General features: G+C 40.3%; 1 protein-coding gene across 6 annotated transcripts in view; it reads left to right on the top strand.

The window, feature by feature from the left end:
• The first annotated feature begins 3,868 nt into the window (after window positions 1–3,868).
• The window catches only part of LOC117935804 (regulator of G-protein signaling 6-like), a 40,861-nt gene continuing 28,849 nt past the window's right edge, over window positions 3,869–15,880 (top strand). For 3 of the 6 annotated variants that reach the window (XM_034858320.1, XM_034858323.1, XM_034858322.1), the window contains exons 1-2: window positions 3,869–4,206; window positions 7,005–7,100. In XM_034858320.1, the coding sequence (XP_034714211.1) occupies window positions 7,017–7,100 (84 nt within the window). In that variant the 5' untranslated portion in view covers window positions 3,869–4,206; window positions 7,005–7,016. Of the gene's footprint in view, window positions 4,207–6,805; window positions 7,101–15,880 lie in introns of those variants that run through there. The other 3 variants (XM_034858321.1, XM_034858316.1, XM_034858319.1) reach the window with 3 other exon arrangements.

Here is a 15,880-nt window from a genome sequence, read left to right as displayed (position 1 = left end):
CCATGTCTCACATTGTGGTCTTTTAGCGTAGCATATAATTTGATTTAGACAACACTAGTATCAATATAAAGACAGGTTTTCTTAAAAACAGGAATAGCCAATAAGTGCTAGGGCCATCTGAGTTAAATGGATACCTGGCAGGAGGTGGTTGCCTGCTGTTGTTTTTAACCAAGAGTTGTAGTTTTTTTTTTTTTTTACTAGTAGGCAGATTACACAAGTCTGTTGCCCTGACACTGATGGACCTTGATCAGACAAAGTGATGGATGAGGATAGGGCTGAAACTAACGATTACTTTCATTGTTGATTATTTTCACGATTATTCGATTAGTTCTTGATGTGTGTTTTTCCAAAGCCCGTCCTCAAATGTCTTTTTTTGGTCCACAAATCAAAGATGATGCAGTTTACTGTTACAGAGGAGTGAAGAAACTATATAAAATATTCACATTTAAGAAGCTGCAATCAAAGATTTTTTATATGTATATAAAACATAACTCAAACCAATTAATCAATTATCTAAATAATTGGCGATTGATTTAAAAGTTGACCACTAATCGATTAATCATTAATCTCTGTAGCTATAGAGGACGAAAAACCTGAGAGACACCAATATGAAGTAATGGACAATGTTGTATCCAAGATATAACAGGAGTGTAATGTCTTGCAGAGTCATGGCCATGCTGCTGCAAAGATGTATTTAGACATTAAGTTAAAGTGACAATGCTAACATAACATATTTTATTGTAACAGATAACGTGTTTTCCTAGGTTGGTTTGTCATCTTAGTTTAGCATGTTACTATGCTAACTTTTGCTCGTTAGCACTAAACAAAGTTGTGCCAAGCTTTTAACATAAACTGAGGCTTTACATTTTGACTTTAATGGCTAATTACGTATCCTAAAGACCTGGAATATAATTATGTAGCAAGTTTTATGGCAGTCATCCAACACTTAATGAGATTATTCAGCTGACCGACCAGCAAAGCTAACATTTTCCCTAGAGTCATGCTGCTAGCATGGTTAAAAAGAGGGAATTTCCTATTAATAAGACTATCTTTGGAAGATACCAACATGCATTGTTACCAAGATGTCTAACATAGAAAACATGTAAAAGTAGACTGCTCAACGCAACTTTATTCATATAATATTGGTATATTTCTTACAAACGTACCCCAAAGTGCTTCATATGGCAAATTGAAACCACACAAAATATATATTTCTTGCAAGACTAAAGATAACAATAAAACATGTTTAAAATCAATAAAGACATGGCTATAACATTACTCCAAATTGAGAACCCAGATTAAAAATATCCTTTTTACCAAAAAAAGAAGAAAAATACCAAAGGAGATTGCCTTTTAATATTTTTTGCCATTTTAATGTTTTTCTCTTGCTGCTTTGCTAAAGTCTTATATTACCTTTGGTTGAACTTCGAAACACACTGCAGACAGCCTCCCATCTCCTAAATTACATTGAAAATGCATCAAGAGGGGATTTCTGCATGGCTAGTATGGACAGAAGAAAAAATTAAAATGACCAATATCTTTTTCAGCATACATATAGGCCTTTGGATATTGTTTTACGACATAGTTTAACAATTGTGTAAGGTTCTTTCGACAATGAATGTCTCCACATGTCATGTGTGGGGCCATTAGTGTTGCTCTCTGGCAGTGGTGTGGCTGTGAATGGTCTGCTCAATAATTTAGCATTAACGCAGATTATAACAGGGCTGGGCCCCTTAAAGCAGATTAGAGAACTCCCTGTCTATCTGCCTATCTGCCTAACTGCCTGTCTGTCTGTTACCTTGTTAATGAATGCACTCCATAATGCCAGAGCAGCTCATGGGACAGGAAGATATGCTGATTGTAGGTCATTGCAGTGTGGTTCATGTGTGTGGCTAATTGTTATCAGAGGGGATGGGTGATATGTCATATTGCTATATTTGCGCTATGGAGATAGGAAACTAGTAGTTGTGATAGCAGAGCTCTATTTATATGGTGGATGTAATATACTAGGAGTTGGAATCAACAAAGGCCTTACAATACAATATCACAATTTATTTTGGGGGGCTTTTCCCTTCATTTGATAGTTTTGTTTTAGTTTAGTTTATTTATATTTTTGTCCATAGGGATGGATAGTGCCAGTGGAAGGACAGGAAAGGTGGGAGAGAGATGGGGGATGATACGTAGCAAATGGCCACAGGTCGGACTCCAACCCGGGCCACTGCAAAGGACTCTGGCTATGGGGCGCACACTCTTATTGGGTGAGCTAGAGGTCGCTCCTGAGCCTGATTTTAAAAATATTGCAATATTCTGCGATATATTGCAATGTATTACCTTTTTTTCCAACTTTAAATATTTACCAATTTCAAATTACAATTTGTCAACAAAGATTAAAAAAAAAACATTTCTCTGTTTGTTCATCCCACTTCAATTTTTATTTCTGCAAAATGGGATTGTCAAGCGGACAAACTGACCAACACATACTGCATATGATAAAAGATCAGTACTTGGTGTTTGTGTGTCTATACAGTATTGCCATGGAAAATATTGCAATATTTATGCTGTATTGATTTTTTTCCCCCCACCCCTAACATATACCTGCTCCTTTTCTTCTGAAAAGTATTAGAGAAATGTGTGGAGTAAGCACCGTGGGCGAATAATTTCACACTTTAATAGACGTGCGGGTGTGAGACCTCAGTTTCTCTTGGTTACCACATTTACTGAGAACAGCAGTTTTGAGTTCAATTTCCTAACTTCTTCTGCTTTAGACTGAAGAAAATTGGTCTTTTCTTGATAAAAATCTGTTCATTCAGGGTCTTTTCTTTCCGTGTAAGGAATATTTGAAACACTTCAAATATTTTCAAAAGGAATTAAGAGAGGTGTTAAGAGAGCCTTTGTTTAGGTAACAGCACACTGCTATAAGGGAGAAGAACACATGGTGGAGAAAAGAAAGCAAGACAGTTCTCTGATAACTGGTGAACTGGTTCTGTCAACACAAACATCTGTATGTGTGGGTCTGTGTGTGTTCACTCTGCATGCATGCTTTCACAAATTGGCCATGCCATTTATTTCTGGAGTATCTTCCTCGGGGGGCTTTTGGGATCTCATTCATTGCAGGGAAAAAAAGGTTCATTCGTTCGGGTTTGCCATTTAAGCTTGACTGATTCCAGAGTTTCCATGAAGAGAGAGGGAAGGAGGAGAACATAGACATGCAAAAGGAGGAACGCTGGAGACCAAAATAGAGTTCCTGTTTGCCATTCTCAGGAACAAAAATTTAATTTAATTTAATGTGAGCATATAAAAACATTCAGAAATACAAATAGAAGTTTTTAAAATATGTATAACTTGGAATCATGGCCTGCTCAAGAAAACGAGCCTAACACACACAGTCTTTTAATGGTAATTGAAAAATGTTATCTCTGAGGTGGCTTGCTCAAAGAGTTTGCAATATATGTTGATAGCCTGCATGTGTGTGTGCTCAGTAACAGTTACTTGTTAGATTAGCATTTCAGTATCCTCCAAAGTAAATGTTTCTTATTTTCAGCATCAGTGGGCGCTGCTGCAGTGTGGATCTCCCTGTCCTCCTTTCCTCTACACTGTGTATCCAGTGTGCATGCTCTGTCTCTCTCTCTCTTTCTCTCTCTCTCTCTCTCTCTCGCTCTCTCTCTCTCTCTCTCTTTCTCTCACACACACACACCGCCTGGCTTTCTCCTCCCTCTCTGCCCCTTCATATTCTGTAATTCCTTTATCCCTCCCCCTTTTCCAACTTGATCTGCCTTTCTCTTGCACAGCATCTCCCTACATCTCTCTCTCTCTCTCTCTCTCTCTCGCTCTCTCTCTCTCTCTCTCACACACACACACACACAAACACTGGCTCTTTCGCTCTTGCTCAGAATCGAGCACATGTAGACATAGGGAGAGGGGTGATGAACGAGGTGTACACATGTGAGGATTTCCTAAACTGCCGGGGCAAGGCAGGACTGGTGAAGAGAGAAGCAGAGGAGGAGGAATAGAGGAATACTGCAGTGACCAGCCAGCTTGAGCTCTCTCTCACTCTCTTTTTTGCAGCTTCACTGCTTTCATCACCCTTTCTTCTTCATTCCCTTCTCTTCCCCTCTGCCAATTATACCATGAACCTGCCTGCTGCTTGTTGCTAAGGGGGAGCTAACCGGGGGAGCAGAGTGGACCAGGCATTATTTTGTTTCTAAGGTAATAAATGCTTCATTAATGGCAACTTTTAGGTGTCACAGATTTGCACTGCACTAGGCTGCTTGCCTGCTGAGATTGAACACAGGTTTGGGAATCACAATCACATTATTGCACTGCATGTATATGGAGCATGTTTTTGTTCTGTGTGTGAACTCGCTGGCAGTGTGTTTCAGCTGACAGGGCGTCTGTTGGCTTTTTTATATGAGCTACTGCAGGGGGTTCTGCCCTGTGAATATGTGTGGTGTCCTTTTGTGTGTGTCTCATAAATTGGTGTTTGCTCGGATGTGAGGTTGTGCATGTGTAGAGACGCACATGCATTGTACATGAGGGCATGTTGGTGCTCTCTGGCTGTCTTTTAGCAACTGTCTATTGCATCCATTTCACTTTGACACAAGCTTTCAATTAACATCTTGGACAGGCCTCTCTGTGGAGTTTGATTTGCATGCTTGAGCAGCTCAATTGGGAGGAAGTTCTCTAGAATTACAGCTTACTGTTCACAAGGGACCTATTGGCTCAGTATTGTTTTCTTTAAGCAGGTGCTACGCAATCCATAGTGCCTGACATTCATTACGGCCCTTGAGGCGGATGCAAAGATTAGCTGTCTAATGTGCTCAGACTCTAAAAAGAGCAAAGACGTGTTAGCCAATGGAAAGTGCTGTACTCCGCACTTCTTTGGGCAATAACAAACAGTAAGGTGAGAGCGTATGATTACTTATTCACTCGTGCGCCTCACCATGCTCTGTGGTTTAATAGATTGAAGGGTTCAACTATGGTGACAAAGCCACCGTACATGTCTGCTGTTGTGCAAGACGGTGGTATGCTGAATTTTAATTTCATGTTTCCCTTCTCTCCGCCAGAGTCATTATCTGCAGTTTTTCAGACTTGTAACATTACACGGCTACAATTACATAATTCAACTACTCCAAATCCCTTGCTAGCGGCTGGCCCTTGGCAAGATGCAGTGTTACTAATTTAGTTAATGTATGAAGGTTTCATATTGGCCCGCTCATAAGTCATTAAGTGCTATCTTTATCCTCTGTGCTTTCTCCCATCAATAGCTTATCATATTACTTTTTAAAAACACAAATACAGTGACTAGTGAGCTGTGTGATAATTTTTTTTCCTGGCAGCTTTATCATCTCACACTTTGTGTTTTTAGAAGTACCAGAAATTATGAATGTGTCAAACTGTGTCATCCACCCCCTCACCTCACGTTCTTCAGCATGGTTAAAGGACTAATACATGGTTTAACCCATTTAGGGCACACAGAACCCTTCAATGCCAAATGATAGAGGAAGCTATGTAGGCTTGTTAAAGTCCAATCATTACAGTAGGTTGTGGAAATCTTTTGTTAAGCAGAATGAATTTTCCTGAGAGAATAAGGGAGGGAGGAAGACAGCCAAGAGAAAGTGATTGGGGCTGTGTAGCGGTTGTAAATAAATCTGTTAAACGCAGCTCTTAAAGCATGAATCAATCAAAAACACAGTGGCACGCATCAACCACAGTTAAACTATCAGCCTCACCTCAGTGAGGGTTCATTCATTATGAAATCAGTTTTTATGTGAAGAAAGATGACTCATCTCCTCACAGCCACATTGACTAGGTGATGTAGGCATCAGTACTGCCATCCTGACTGCCCTGATACACTGTACTGCAGTGGTGGCCAACCTGTGTTCATTAGGGCCCGAGCACTGATAGTCGGTCTGTGAAGGCCAAATTGAAATCAACAGGATTATTATTGTTATTCATGTCTCAAATTAATCACATTTTTGAAGGGCTAAAGATTTATGACAATGGGTGAAAATTTGCACATACTGTACATCAGAACCGGTGAACATTTTGATAGTTTATGGGTATTCTTGGGTGTAACAAAATTACTTAACAGCGCCCCCTACACAATTTCAAAGAAGTAGCACCTGCAGTACGTTTGACCTAGATGTATGAAATTTTGTAGGTATATTTATAATGGCCAGACTTCCTGGAGCAATCCTTTTCACCCAACAGGAAGCTAGCCATAATTAATTTACTGTGCATTTTTTAACAATTGGAAGCTTTTTGTTGATTTGAATTGATTTGTAATTGGATGTCATTTGAAACTGTTTATTACATAAATTGGACACTGTTGCAATAATGTTTTTATCCAAATAGACTATCAATGGGGTCAAGTTTGCATTTAAATTACCACTATATGGAGTTGCACATGTTTCAACCATTTATCCAGTTAGGCTTAGCTATTTAAAGTAGCATTAATATATCCGTACTTTTATCTATATATCCACTCCGTATCTATTACTAAGCTACTGTATCCATTTCAACCATTTCTTACATTTACTAACTGTTTATGCTAACACATGTTCACTCTCAATTCACTCAAGTGTTTGGGGATTACAGCTAACTTAGAATGTGGATATATTTTGCTATAAAAATCAGAAAAATTAAATGAGCAACTCTACTATCTTTCATGGTAACTGCAGAAGTGTCCCACAAGTGCGCCTGTTTGAAAATCACTGCTGTATTGTACTGTCTGCTCGAGATTTGACTTTGCAGATTAGTTAATATTCTGCTTACATAAGCCTACCTGAGCTCTCTTATCTGCCCCTACTGTGACAGGCGTCTCCTTTCCGAGACAGCAGCACACATTTTGGCAGCTGAATGACAATAAATGCTGGAGGAATTTTGGTTCCCGGTGGACATAGAAATTCTGACTGATCGTTTATCATTAGTCAGATTTTGGTGTTCTTCCATCGTCCAGGGGATGCTGGGTGCTGTTTTCATGTTTTCCTCTGTTTCTTCGACAGGACTGAGTGAAAATGGCGGAGGGGTCCAGAGACCAGGGAGGTGTGGGCACCAATGATCCAGAGGAGGACTCCCCCAACATGATTGTTTACAGAAAAGTAAGGCTTACTCTATGTGTATGTGCTACATGTCTGGCCTACATAAAGGGAGAATAACTCGCCAAAGGCAATGGCCCATAGAGAGGCTCCTGACGGCCCACTGGTCCGTATTAGTGTGTATCTACCACTCAGATGTCAGGATGCCATCCTGAAAGGCTCTCTTAGTCCTTCAGGACCTTCTTCTTAACACTGTACTGTACCACCACTATTCTGGCAAACTTCAGCTCTCCAATGTTTTAATAAGCTCTCAATCCCATCGGTGAGAGTTTGGGCAGTGAAAGGTCCTTTTAGTGTCAAGGGTAATTACCTCTTGCCCATGGTGCCCCACTTCCAATAGCTGCAGTTTGATTGGAAAGGGTGAGCAGTATTGGCGGCTAATTATGTGGATGTTCGGCTGGGAGGAAGTAGCTGGTTTTCAAGGGCCGAGATTGGGAACAGCCAATGAAGGGATGGTTATTCCTCCTCAGCTGATGAATAGCTCATTATTTCTCTGCCAGTACTCTGACAGCCCACTTAAAAAAAGTTTCTTATAATCAGACTTAAACCACAGGATCCACCACTACCCCCTGAGCCTGCTGTCTTGATTAGAGCATAAAAAGTGTTCTATGAGATGGCTGCAGTTGACAGATCCTGTCCAACTGTCCCAAATCTGTTGTTTCATCCGGCTACTAATGATTTTCCGTTTAGAGGCAACCAGATTAGTGAAGGGATGGGCAAGACATGATGTGAAATAATTGTTGAAAGCTGCGGTGTCAGTGGTAACATTTCTCCTTTAAGCATGCTGTTTACTTTGTGTTGCTGCGGAGTTTCGGGCATGGTAACAATTTGAAGAATTTTTTTGCACACCTCAATTTTTGTAATGAACACCTTCAGTCTGCAGCTGTTAAAAAAAAAACTTCTTGCCCTCCTTCTAATAACGATGCTTCTGAGAATGTGTGCTTGAACAGAGTGTCACACATCAGCAGCAATATAAAAGATAGTGGAAGTGCATAGCCAGCAAAAAAACACTTTTCTATTGTGAAGACCTGTTGGGTAGCAGTGGGCATTTCCAGTGAAGTATCCGCCAGGAATCCAGCAATGATTTTCAATAATCAAAAAATAATTATTACCGTTATGAGACAAATGGCTTCACTCCCTGAAGCCCCGATTTCATAACAGACATATTTCTGTCAAAAATATTTGTGTACTGCATGTGGGTCGGTTTACTGTGGATGTTGTACATAGTAATGCACTCATTGTTTATTCAGTTTTGTCAGCATCCTTCATGTAGTCGAAGAAGTTGTCGCAGAGAATACAGAGAATATACGGTAGTTGCATGTAAAACTGGGTATCTTCATATATTTCTCGCCAGAACTTCATTATGTAACACTACACATGCCTTGAAGCAACACATTTAAAAGGCAAGACTTTGCTTGTCAGGATGCTGCCTGATGAAATATCCATCATTTAATGTTTTAGTCATACCCAGTGACAACAGACAGATGATTCTGAGAGTGACAGGATGTTTTCCGTGCCTTCCTGCTTTGAAAATGTGAATGTTTTTTTGTGATCAAATGCTTGTTGTCTATTTAGGCACAACATATACATTGTATATGGACAAATACAATAACCAAACAGGCAGAAACAGCAAGAAAGAAAGAAACAGAAAATGGTGTAGGGGTGGTTGCTGAGGTTAAAGCATTTAAATCTTTAGATTATCAAGGGGGGGCTGTGATATCCGTCCATGCCCTTCTTGTCTTAGATTGTGCTCTACTTATCTTAGCTGTTGTATATTCCAAATTTGCTATTGTACTAAAGGCCAGAAACTAATTAGACTGCAAAGAGAGACACAGGGTGGACCACATTTATGAAATTGTCTTTTTTTGCAGCTGTAAAGCCTGCAAACAACAACCTATGTTAATCAAGAGTAAGGGACAGAAAGATGGATTTGACAACACATTTCCAAAAGCAATAATGCAAGGATCAGTACTCGGACCATCCCAAAACACTTGACTTGAAGCTTTTGTGGAAGATAGCTGAGGATGCAAAGTTACTTGGTTAAGCAAAATCATTTTTCACATACAAAGAACTAATAATTTGAGACCCGATATTTGTCTTAGTATATGATCTTCATGCCCTTTAGTTTAATTGGTATAGTTTATTATATTTTACGTCACTGCCACTCTCTAGTTAAAGATGTCAAAGAGGCCAAATAATGGAAAGGTGCTGGGTCTCTGAGGGGAGAGCGCCCACAGCCTCTGGACTCTGTGGGTGGGCAGGCTGGCACAGTGTGAGGCACTGCTTGCAGAGAGGCAGATGGCCACCAATACGCTCAGCCTCCTATGAAAACACTGGTGCCTTTATCCCAAAGGTCCCCTGTCATATAGAAGACATCAGCACCTTACTGCAAAGAGCAAAGGGCTAGTGTAGTCTGAGTCAGGAGATAAAAATATTTTAAAGTGTGGGTGGAACCTTTGTGAAATGTATGGGTTAAAATACCCTACTTATACGGCGATATCTGTTGCAACACTGAAGTTAACTGTGTAGGCAGTTAGATAAAGGTGAATGTGATGTATTTAGCCATTAGAGAGGCTGAGTGCCCGCGAGGGGAAGAGGTTGTCTTTGTCCATGAAGTGTAGGTGCTGCAGAACTATCTTGCTCTGTCTTTCTTCTCCAACAAAAAGAGAAAGTGAAGCAAAACAATCCAATAACTGCAGGACGTCTTATTGCCTCAGAACCTTTAGTCTAACAGAAGTAAGTTGCACACATAGTAAATGCACACACACAAACAAACTAAAACACAATCTTAATGCTGCTTTAATGCACACTACCCCAATCCGGTTGTTGTGTTTATCCTTGCAGTGCTTGGCATGCTTAGCAGACAGAAAATGGCAGGATAGAGGGACAAGATTGCACCAAGAGACACAAAAAAAACACCTCAAACCGCCATGAGAAGCAGCACTGTGCTGGGAAACGCAATTAAGCTGAGGAGTGAGTCCACTTTAGTGTGTGCGTGCGTCTTCCTCTTTTCCCCCCTCTGACTTGGGGGACCAAGACAGATATTTGTTGCAAAAGGACCAAAGCACTATTTAGGTCATTACATGTTTGATTGGATAATTCTTGGCAATCAACTCATAATGTACCTAAAAGCAAGTATTACAGCCACTTTATGTGTGGTACCACGACACAAACCTTTTATCCAGATGAGTTTTACGAGCCATTAGTGGGTAAATATTAATAATTAGCCATGGCATGAATTTCAAAATACTACTTGGTAACAGCGGCCTTTGGGTGTGTGTGAGCTGAGACAGAGTTTGGTTGACAATTAAAACTGTTCTAGATTAATACACTACACTGCATCAGTAAGATAAATCGGAATAGAAAATCCACATTATAGCCACTGTCTTATGAAGTAAAGGATTTATTGCCATTACATTTTGTTGAGATATTTATAGTCTGCTGGCTCTGGTGATTGTCTGATGATGTCAGGCGTCTTTTTTCTTCTTACATTTCAGGTGATATATTTGGTTTGGGTTGCTGTAAGGCAAGTTTTGTTGGCGGTCTTCCCCTTAAAAGACGCATTACAGAAAAATTAGGAAGCTGTTGCTGCTGAACAAATTACATAGATTTTTGACTTGATCTTAATGGGAAATGGCTGGATTTATATAGCACCTTTATCAAAAGCATTTCAGAATTTGCTCCCATTCTCACACACACACACACACACACCAATAATAGCAAGCTACCATGCAAGGTTAGAGCTGTAATCGAGCATTAAAAGTTAGGCCGACAAGGCCCGAGCCCGACAGAATTTGGCTCGAGCCTGACAAGTACATGTTGATTGACAGCTTTTAATAGTCCAAACTCATTTACAGCCCGACATTATTCAAACAACTATTGTAAAATGAAATTAAGACCAAACCCACTGGGTGCGGGCAAAGAGAGGCTGAACATCAGAATCAATTTGGTGTTCAGGCAGTGTCTTGACCAGGGACACATTAGATGCTTGATTTACCCACCAACGGCAAACACAAGCATACTGCGCAGGTGTTAACATACAGGCGGTTATTTAAACTTATAAGGCATTACCTTTAGAAGTAACGAGATGTAACCCTAACCCAGCCTTTTAACCTAACCTTAACCATTCAAAGCTAATGTTAGCAAGCTGCTAACTTCAGTGTTGACGCTTCCAGAATATTCCAGATTTATTAGGTGATCTAGTATCTACCCAGGGACACTCTAACATGTGGACAGGAGGAGCTGCAATCACATCTGTCACACGTTGGAAAATGTTACCTGCTAAATATTAGCATGTTGTAACGTTGTTGTTATGAGCATGCTGACCTTAGCATTTAGTTCAATGGCTGTGGCTTAAAACCTCACAGAGCTGTTGTGTTTTTTGTTTTTACAACATTTCCCTCTTTCTTTTTTTGCCTCCACCATTTCCTTTGTTCAGTCTTTCTTCTGCTTCTTGCTAATTAATAATTGAAGCTCATTTCAAGCTTTCCATCTTTGGAAAAAATATCTGGTCCTCTGAGACATCATATCCATTCATTTCTTCATATTCAGCTCATTTTTGTATCATCACTTGATATTTGTATTCATGTATGTGCTTCTTAATGTTAAGAAAGGAGGACTAAAGGGGGGGAAAAGTATATGAAGAAAAGTGGGCTTTTAAAAACAATGATAAATCAAGCCGAGTTGAAAATAAAACAATTTCTACGGAAGTTGGACAGATCTTTGAATTTGCATGAACAATACAGTGCTGTGACACAAGATAGTGGATGTTGGCTGCTGTAGCAGGAGCTATGGGGGGGACTAACACAAGCTATTACACGTGTCATACCTTCAGACTGAAAAGATGTTAAATCTAACATAGACAGGAGAAGAAGAAATTACTGTCAATACCAACCTTAACCTTCCACATCATCCACATCAGTGACAGCTGGATGGGTTTAGTGTGATTTAGAGACAGGACACAGAGGGAGTCCCCTTCACTCCTACCATGTGGATGATAGGCACATACTGGAAATATACATATAATTACAGAAGGAGAGAATAACAAGGGGCAGGAGAATATGGAATTACTGTAAAGCATCATATTTTGGCCTACCACAGCAGGGAATGACAGCCGGTAAGGTTTGAAGAGCGAAGAGGACGGAATTGCTCTCGTTCTGCTGGACAGAAGGAAGCTTGCCTATTTGTCTCTGTGCTTCCGCCCCATGAGTCACACTCTCTTCTGTCTCTGAAGTGCCCCTGAGGCCCACAGAGGGTATATCTCTCCTCTCTTTAGACTAACCTCCATCGGAGGTGTCTATGGACCACCACACACTGTTCCTGTTTGCACTTAAGATAACACAATCCAACTGAACACTCTGGATATCACTTCTGCAGCTGTAGGGACGAGGTACCCCTGTGCTTTATCATGTATGACCGTTTTAACGCCGTCTCCACTTGCACACCGGCAGTCTTTATCTAACTCGCTGGGATGGGCTGAACTGTCAGGGTCAAACTGAAGCCTAGTGTGCGTGTATGCTAAGTGTCAGTGTGGGTTGCTTTCCTAGTCAGGTCAATAAGATAAAACAACAGTAACAGTGTAAAGCTCCATCTCTTATATAACCAACTCCTGTTAGTTTAATGTGTTGGCCAGTCTCTTCTTTCCAGTTTGCTGAACGACCAACACATGAAAAACCTGGAAGCCCACTGAAAAACAAATCATAATTGGATGATAATTCACAGTGTTTTGGCAGGCTTCGCACTGTGTTGACAGGATTATTCACCTCATCCATAGAGAATGACTGTGACTGAAATAAAAGGCTTTTCTCTAGTGAGGAAAGTCCTTCCTGTGCCAGTGCGTCTCCTGTTCTCCCTCCTGGTTCGCACATTGCTGACAGTGTCCTCTTAAAGGAGCACATTTAATAAGGCAGCCAGTGTTTCTGTGCTCCGTATTTGGACTGAAGTCTATAGCTGCATATGCATGAAAAGGGTGATGTTAATAGGGATCTTGGTGGTTGGCACCACTGTGTCCCGCCTGTAAATGTCCTCCAAACCCCCCGGAGCCTCCAACTTATCACATCCTAAAAAGGCTGCTTGAGATCGTACTAAGGATGGAGTCTGCCTTCACTACCTCCCACTGTACTCTGAAAAACCTCAGCATCTCTGCAGGACAGGGAGCTCACTGTGTTCCTACATAGCAGATTAAATGAAAATACTATTATTGTGGACACAATTATAGTTGACTTGAAGAGAATTTCCACAAAGTTTCCAATCACTGTGTTCAAGTTGATGTGTAATGGCATCAGCGAGGAAATTCTTGCCCAGTTAAACTGTAATGAATGCTAATAAAGATTAAACTCTTGTGTCATCATGCACAGTAAACACTATTGGAATTGGAACCGGCACTGATATTGGTGTGTTAAAAGGTGCTGGTCCTCTGTGTCTTGTGGTGACACTCTGACAGTCTGACAGCAGGGACTAGCTGGGCAAACTGTAGCCCTGCAGTAGTGCTGACACACTGAATTAGTAAAAAAAACCAAAAAAAAGCTATTACTATCCCACATGGTTTCGTCACACTTTAAATAGATGCATTTAAAGTAACATAGACAATAATTATAAACCTATATTGCACTTATTTTACAAAGTTGCTGCCAGAGAGGGAATAAATACAAGAAGAGTAAAGAAAAAGATAACAATAGAAAGCATTAAACAAAAGATAGTAATAAGAAGAAAATTATAGCAAAGGTCCTCTCAATTAAAAGAAAAACACAAAAACTTCATTAGTGTAGCCTAAAGACTTGAGGTTAAACTCAAAGTCAGCAATGTATGGAGGGGGCCAGACTGGTAGTTACCCTTTGAGGCAGTCAATTCAAATGACATCATAAACTGGGCTAAATGCTGCCGTACAGCATCAAATTGTATAGCGTGACTGTACAGCAAAACAAAAAAGATAAATACTTGCCAGTACTGTAGACTAATATAAAACTTTTCAGGGAACATTATGAAAACATATTTACAGGAGGTTTACTTTGTAATTGTATTGAGCTTTTCGGTCCTCTTCTTTTTTTCATGACCAGCGTTGCGTCATTAAGCCATGCAGATGGATTAACTTTGTGAACTGATCTAGTTTTCAAGGTTGCAGTAGCATCCAAGGCTGATGGGCACAGGCCATTAAAGTGGCTAACCAAATCATTTGTGCGTGCAGAACAAGCCGTAAGTCTGCTTTGACTCAATTCAGCTGATGAAAATTGAATAGTTGATTGAGCATTAAGGACGCCGGAGCAGATGGTCATTTCTCCTGCAGAGTCACAACTTTAAAGCAGCATTATAAAGAAATACTTTTATGATCAGAGATAACAATTCACAGTATGGAGGTCTCACTTTTAGTGAAAACTAAGTGACAATTGTTTAGATGCACGCCTGCATCTTACTACTCAAAATCTGACCCTGCCGCTGGAATCAACGGCTCTTCCTCTTTAACAACTCCATCTTCTTCATGCTTCAATTTTAGCTGCAACCTCAACTCCCAACTTGTTCAAATCTCTGGGGATCTTGTCAAGACATGCTCTTCTCCTTGTCCCATTTTCACTCTGACTACAATGCTAATCAAAGAAAAGCCAAGTTTTGTCGTCTGACAGTTTCTTTTTGTTGGTGGTACAATTTATCCCTGAGTTGCCAGACCAGACAGTGATGACAATGTCCTCAATGGGCTGAATACAGCTGATCAAGTATGGTTCTTTGATTTAAAAAAAAACAAAAACAGAAGCTGTGTGACACTTGCACGATTACAAGATATTTTATATTTTAATCTTCGAAAGCCTCTTTAGACCATTCTCTCGCTACTAAGAAAATAAAAGAAGTTTTAGAAAATGAAAAATAACAGAAGAATGTCAGCTCATTCATTCACATGGTATTCAAATGGCTTTTAATTACCTATGACAAAGACAAAGAACGCAACACAGCAGCGTACAGCTTGTCACAGGATGAAGACTGAACGAAATTCACTTATTAACAACCTTTTAAATGTACGGTATTGCAGCGCCATCTGCCAACACCGCCATTTGTATTGTTTACAGACAAATCTGATAGGATAGAGTTCCACTTAAAATAGAAGGTCTGACTCAGATGAGCGGGAGACAGACAGAGAGGGATAGAGTGTCATCTGTGCACTGTTGAACCACAGGTAATGATGGAGTGTCTGTTGGTGGAGTGGTGTGACTCCCTGTAATTGTCTCTGTGTTGAGGCTGTAGCAGGGATGAGTCACCCATGCCCCAAATGTTAATCACCATGGCCAGCTAGTCTGACTAAATAGGCCCTCAGGGGAGAGACCCGGTCATTAGGCCTCACTCCATGGACCTGCTCCCCAAAACCACATCCCCAACCTCTGTTCAGTTCAGACCACACTGACTCTGTAACTTTGCCTCTTGGGATTTCTTGGTTAAGTTAACTCCCCAACCTCCAGAAATTAATTGGACAAATGACTGAAATGTCCTTGTGTGTTCATCTTGTTCTGTCACTGCTGCAGTCATACGGGTCTAAGCAACCCATTTGCCAAAATGACAGTGTTATCCTCTGGAGCTTAGTAGGCCTGCACGATATTGGAAAAAAAACTGACATTGCGATTTTATTTTTCATGTGATTCATATAAAAAATAGACACATTTTTACAAGATGAAATGAATAGCTCTATTTGGAAATAATAAATTATTCTCGACAACTGGGGTTGATTTTGTAAGGGAGCGCATCTACGTAAAAAACAAAAATGAAAAGGGAACTTTTCTTAACCATTCTTTGTTGAACTTTAT

Source organism: Etheostoma cragini, chromosome 20 (assembly GCF_013103735.1).
Source record: "Etheostoma cragini isolate CJK2018 chromosome 20, CSU_Ecrag_1.0, whole genome shotgun sequence".
NCBI classification, from domain to species: Eukaryota; Metazoa; Chordata; class Actinopteri; order Perciformes; family Percidae; genus Etheostoma; species Etheostoma cragini.
Note: the sequence above shows the minus strand (reverse complement) of the source record. Positions and strands in the feature narration are given on the sequence as shown.